The sequence below is a fragment of the Engraulis encrasicolus genome, chromosome 9 (assembly GCF_034702125.1).
Source record: "Engraulis encrasicolus isolate BLACKSEA-1 chromosome 9, IST_EnEncr_1.0, whole genome shotgun sequence".
NCBI lineage: Eukaryota > Metazoa > Chordata > Actinopteri > Clupeiformes > Engraulidae > Engraulis > Engraulis encrasicolus.
This window is the reverse complement of record NC_085865.1, coordinates 35,846,087-35,851,086: the sequence shown is the minus strand read 5'-3', so window position 1 is coordinate 35,851,086 and position 5,000 is coordinate 35,846,087. Positions and strand designations below refer to the sequence as shown.

The 5,000-nt window shown below is 42.6% G+C and overlaps 1 protein-coding gene across 2 annotated transcripts in view; it reads right to left on the bottom strand.

Moving 5' to 3' along the window:
• asap1b (ArfGAP with SH3 domain, ankyrin repeat and PH domain 1b) overlaps positions 1 to 5,000 on the bottom strand; it is a 152,853-nt gene that overhangs the window by 62,888 nt on the left and 84,965 nt on the right. For both annotated transcript variants that reach the window (XM_063207052.1, XM_063207051.1), the window contains exons 9-11: positions 3,544 to 3,629; positions 1,517 to 1,592; positions 957 to 1,043 (exon numbers count right to left, since the gene is read on the bottom strand). In XM_063207052.1, the coding sequence (XP_063063122.1) occupies positions 957 to 1,043; positions 1,517 to 1,592; positions 3,544 to 3,629 (249 nt within the window). The remainder of the gene's footprint in view (positions 1 to 956; positions 1,044 to 1,516; positions 1,593 to 3,543; positions 3,630 to 5,000) is intronic.

Genomic DNA, 5,000 nt, shown 5'->3' with positions numbered 1-5,000 from the left:
CATATACATAAATAGGACGAGGTGGTAGATGTCTGTGAGAGAGGCAAGCTGAATATAAACGTGGCACACCAACTACATTGCTAGGCCACAGCCCATACTTTGCTGACTTAAGATTAGTTCATTGCCAGTGATGTTGGTGACTCTTTGCTGGATCCCTTTTAGCCACATAATAGAATAGAATAGAAACTGACAAATGAGGTCATTTCCAGTTTGCTACGATGGTACAATTTAGTCAACTAAACTCTTCTGAGAAAAATGGAAGCTTTAAAATCTTCACTGACATCTTAATGTGGTACAATATCATGTATGCATACATGTTTGGCACTGTGGGATGATCTGGATATGGGCCGAGCCCTATTGCACTCTGTTCCCTAAACCTAAATCTTCCTACCTGCTACTATCAGATCCCAAGGCCCACACCCTAACCATTTGACTGAAGCTTCCCACACCACATATATTTTTTAAAAGCTACCAAGCAAAAAACTGGTTTGTATAATTCTGTGATATGATGTTGTGCACAAGTGTTAGGGTTCAGTGGCAAGTACTATACATGGGCCAAGCACAGAGCCCTGTTGCATTCCAGTGTCTATGCTTATTTCTTTCATTCCTGTCTCTAGGCCTATTTCTTTCATTCCTGTCTCTAGGCCTATTTCTTTCACTCCAGTCTCTCTGCCTGCCTCTTATTCTATCCAGTCTCTAGGCCTACCTCTTTCAGTCTCTAGGCCTACCTCTTTCAGTCTCTAGGCCTACCTCTTTCAGTCTCTAGGCCTACCTCTTTCAGTCTCTAGGCCTACCTCTTTCAGTCTCTAGGCCTACCTCTTTCACTCCGGTCTCTAGGCCAATCATTTTCACTCCTGTCTCTCCGCCTACCTCTTTCACTGCAGTGACGTCTCTCAGTCTATCTTTTTCACTCCTGTCTCTAGGCCTACCTCTTCCACTTCAGTCTCTAGGCCTACCTCTTTCTGGTCTAGCTGCAGAGAAGACTTCAGTAGGTCCCTCAGCGCAGTCAGCTGCTTCTTCTCCTCATCCTGGGTCTGCTTAATCTGCAAAGAAAAAAGTGATAAAATAAGAACAAAAACAACAACACAAAATAGTAGCAGAGACTTCATGATACAGGATAGAACAGTAAAGTAGCAAGGACTAGAGTAGAGTTGATTACAGAATAGAGACGTTAATTGTACAGAACAGTAAGTAACATAAAGTAGATTGTGTCTTTGGTTTGCCAATGACTTGGACGTGGAATTATGACATACGGTCATTTCAACAACAGAGAGACAGTGTGCTTCTCCAAGCACACACGTAAAGCAGTTACAGCCTATGCATGGTAGCAAAATCTATTCACAAGTACTTTCTATACTGTTACAAGTTGAATGATGAATCGCTCATCAAGATGAATCGCTAAACCACTTTTAGAAGCACTATTTGAAGGTCATTCTGAGGTTGAATAAAAAAAAACGACTTGCCATTTCTTTACAGCTCAAGGGCAAGAATCTAAAAAGATGCCAGATGTACTTACATTGTAGAGGTCAGCAGCCAACTTCTCGATGTACTGTTTCAACTTGTCAGCAGTTTTCAAACCATCCTGAAAGAAACTGTCAAGGAAAAAAGTGGTGGTGTAAATTGGGATGGGATACAAAATATTGATGACACAGTCTGAAAATGACATAACCAAAAAGATTTGTCCAGCTCAAAAAGATTTGTCCAGCCTTAATTGTCAGGAAAAACAATTGGGCCAACTGGGATTGGTCAATATTGAAAATATTTGTGCCAGTTCAATAGTGATGATCAATTTTGCTATATCACGCAGCCATGGTTAGTATGCTACTCAGTGTTTATTTTTTCTACCCTCACAGCAAAACCGCACCCATTTCATTACCAATCTCCAAAGCACTCCATCATTCTGCTGCTGTCACGACACATCTGTACGTGGCTCTGAATATTTATGACATCAAGATCTAAAAACGACTTCACTTTCTGAAAGTTATTTGGAAGTACACGGGCAACCATCCAAGAAAGCAGCAAAAGTTGCTGAGGCCTTGAACTAGCATGGGGACATGACATCACCCATCATTGCTGCCCAAAACCAACCTCCACCACCCCCCTTCAGACCCACCAAAAGCACTGTCATCGAAGTGACCCTCATCTTTTTGGGCCGGCAACCCCTACTTGAGCAGATCCTTTTTCAAGGACCCCACAATAACTACCATCGATGTACAGCTTCAGATTCACTTTCAACTCCTCTGCTGCATCATTTTCTTTCATGAAATTAGGACTGCACGATTATGGAAAAAAATCATTATTGGGTAAAAATCATAATCACGATTATTAATCACAATTATTGATTGTTTACTGATATTTTTGAAAATTTCAACAAAACAAAATATAACCAAGAATGAATTATATACGGAACGAGCAAAATAAAATGAATTGTAATAATTGTGTAGAGGCAATAGCATGAAACTTAGGTGGACAGATTTCTGGCCAGAAACACCAGCCTGTCAGTATGTTCTGGCTTCAAGGCCGCAGGTCACTATTGCCACTATTAAATCACGATTGAAATCACGATTTATCACGATTTTCGATTATTTTCGATTAATTGTGCAGCCCTACATGAAATTGCAACAAACTTCATCACAGACCCCTTGGTAACGCACCACCAAGGACCCACTGACCCAACAAGGACCCACGGACCCCACGGCCACGGACCCCACTTTGAGAAATACTACATAACACTGAATGGCATGACCATTCGAATGCACTGTGGATAAAGCAACAGTAATAAGTATCACACACAGATGTGATCTTCTGATGTGGCTCTTAAGAGGGACAGATTAAGCCCACATCTCTCATTTCATATCAAGTTGGTACTCATCGGCCTTCACTTGAACTCTCAGAAATGCTAATGACGCAACGCACAAATCTTTCCCTCTGGGCTCTTCTGAGAAAGCCAAACAACACAACAGCCTCCGCACATACAGTGCATAGACAATTCCCCCAGCCCACACGTGGGTATAAGACGGCTATATCCAATGGCCTGCTTTCTTTTCATCTTATCCTACATTGCCAGGGTTGCCATTGTAAGCCTGAGATTACTGTCAATGTAACCCCCACACCTAGGTCTGAATAACATATGCTATGCTGTGTTGCCTGATGTGTTTATCCCCTAGAGCCTGGACTGTATACAATATGGTGTCCTTGTTTGTATACAGTATACGGTTTATCCATACAAGTGGCTGCATCCGGAATGCTCACTTGTTCGCTGCATTCACAACGAAACAATGCAACTCACAGCCTGTGTAATAATTTATATAGAGAACAACGTGAACATTTAAAACACAACCCTTTTAAAGAGTGATTAGTTCTAATTAATGAAGACTAAAAAATGTAATCAATGTCATCACATCAAGTTTTTAATGTCTGACTTACTTACGTGTGGCATCGTAATACCAAAACGTTCCTTTTGGAGTAATGAAAAGGGGAAACATAATGCTTAGTGTCAACATCTGAGTGAAATCTGAGACTGTAAGACATCTCCAGACTTACTTGCACTGGGCATGGTAATACTTGATGAGGTTCTGCAGAAGGTCCACTCCTTTCTTGGTTTTGATCTCATTCACTTTGATCAGGTACTGATGGGAGAAAGAAATAAAGAGAAATTTTTTGGGTTGGTTGAGGGAAAAGCAAGTTAAATGATATTCAAAGATGCATGCGAGATCAGCGAGCGGAGTGGGGTGCAGTATTAATACTTTATTATGAATACCGGTACTCATATTATTATTAATAATAATGGCTCCCCAAGCAGCACTAAAAATGATGTTTTTGCTGCTGTCCCAGTTTATTCAGCGGTAATGAAATGCCATGTTCTCCCAGTATGGGACCTTGTAGTCATTGATATTCACTGAGCTGTGTAACAGTGCAATGAAATGGGGGTGTTTTCATCTCCCAACCCATCTGGTGCAGAAGCTGCTGGAGCACCAGCAAACACCAAACACAAAATGGTGGGTAGTGGATTGGATAGGGATGGGGTGTCTGAGATATTTAATAACATGCACCAAAGAATCATCATTGAACAACTGAACTGGGGGGACAGGTCTCGCTCTCTGTCTCTTTAGCTGTCTGTGTGTCGGTCTGTCTGTATTTTTCAGCTCGCTCTCATTCATCTCTCTCTCTTTGATTTTTTTAATCTCTCTCTCCCCCTTTCGATCCAATTCTTCTCTCTCTCTCTCTCTCTCTCTCTCTCTCTCTCTCTCTCTCTCTCTCTCTCTCTCTCTCTCTCTCTCTCTCTCTCTCTCTCTCTCTCTCTCTCTCTCTCTCTCTCTCAGAATGGCGTACATTCAGCAGACTTGGTAAAAATATTGAGGGGAAAAAAGGCAGTGAAAACACGTTCCCGATACAGCTGAATAACACATTAATCTTAATCCCAGTTTATCTGCTGGCAGCCAAATCCACAACAGCTTGCAGAGCTGCTGCAGCTGCAGAGCATTTTTCAGCCTCTTCAACAGAGGAATTTAATCTAGCCTGGTTTCTACTGCTACACGAGGAGAACCGTGTTTCTTGATTTCTCTCTCCCTCTCGTGTGTGTGTGTGTGTGTGTGTGTGTGTGTGTGTGTGTGTGTGTGTGTGTGTGTGTGTGTGTGTGTGTGTGTGTGTGTGTGTGTGTGTGTGTGTGTGTGTGGGGGCGTGTGTGTGTGTGCGTGTGCGTGTGCGTGTGTGTGTGTGTGTGTGTGTGTGTGTGTGTGTGTGTGTGTGTGTGTGTGTGTGTACGTGTGTGTGTACGTGTGTATGTACGTGTGTATGTACTTGTGTGTGTGTGTCTGTGTGTGTGTGTGTGTATGTGTGTGTGCGTGCGCGTGCGTGCGTGTACTCATGTGTGTGTGTGTGTGTGTGTGTGTGTGTGTGTGTGTGTGTGTGTGTGTGTGTGTGTGTGTGTGTGTGTTGCATGCCAGTACATGTGTCTATGCCCCCACCACGTGGTGGTGCTGAGGCTTTGTGTGAATGGG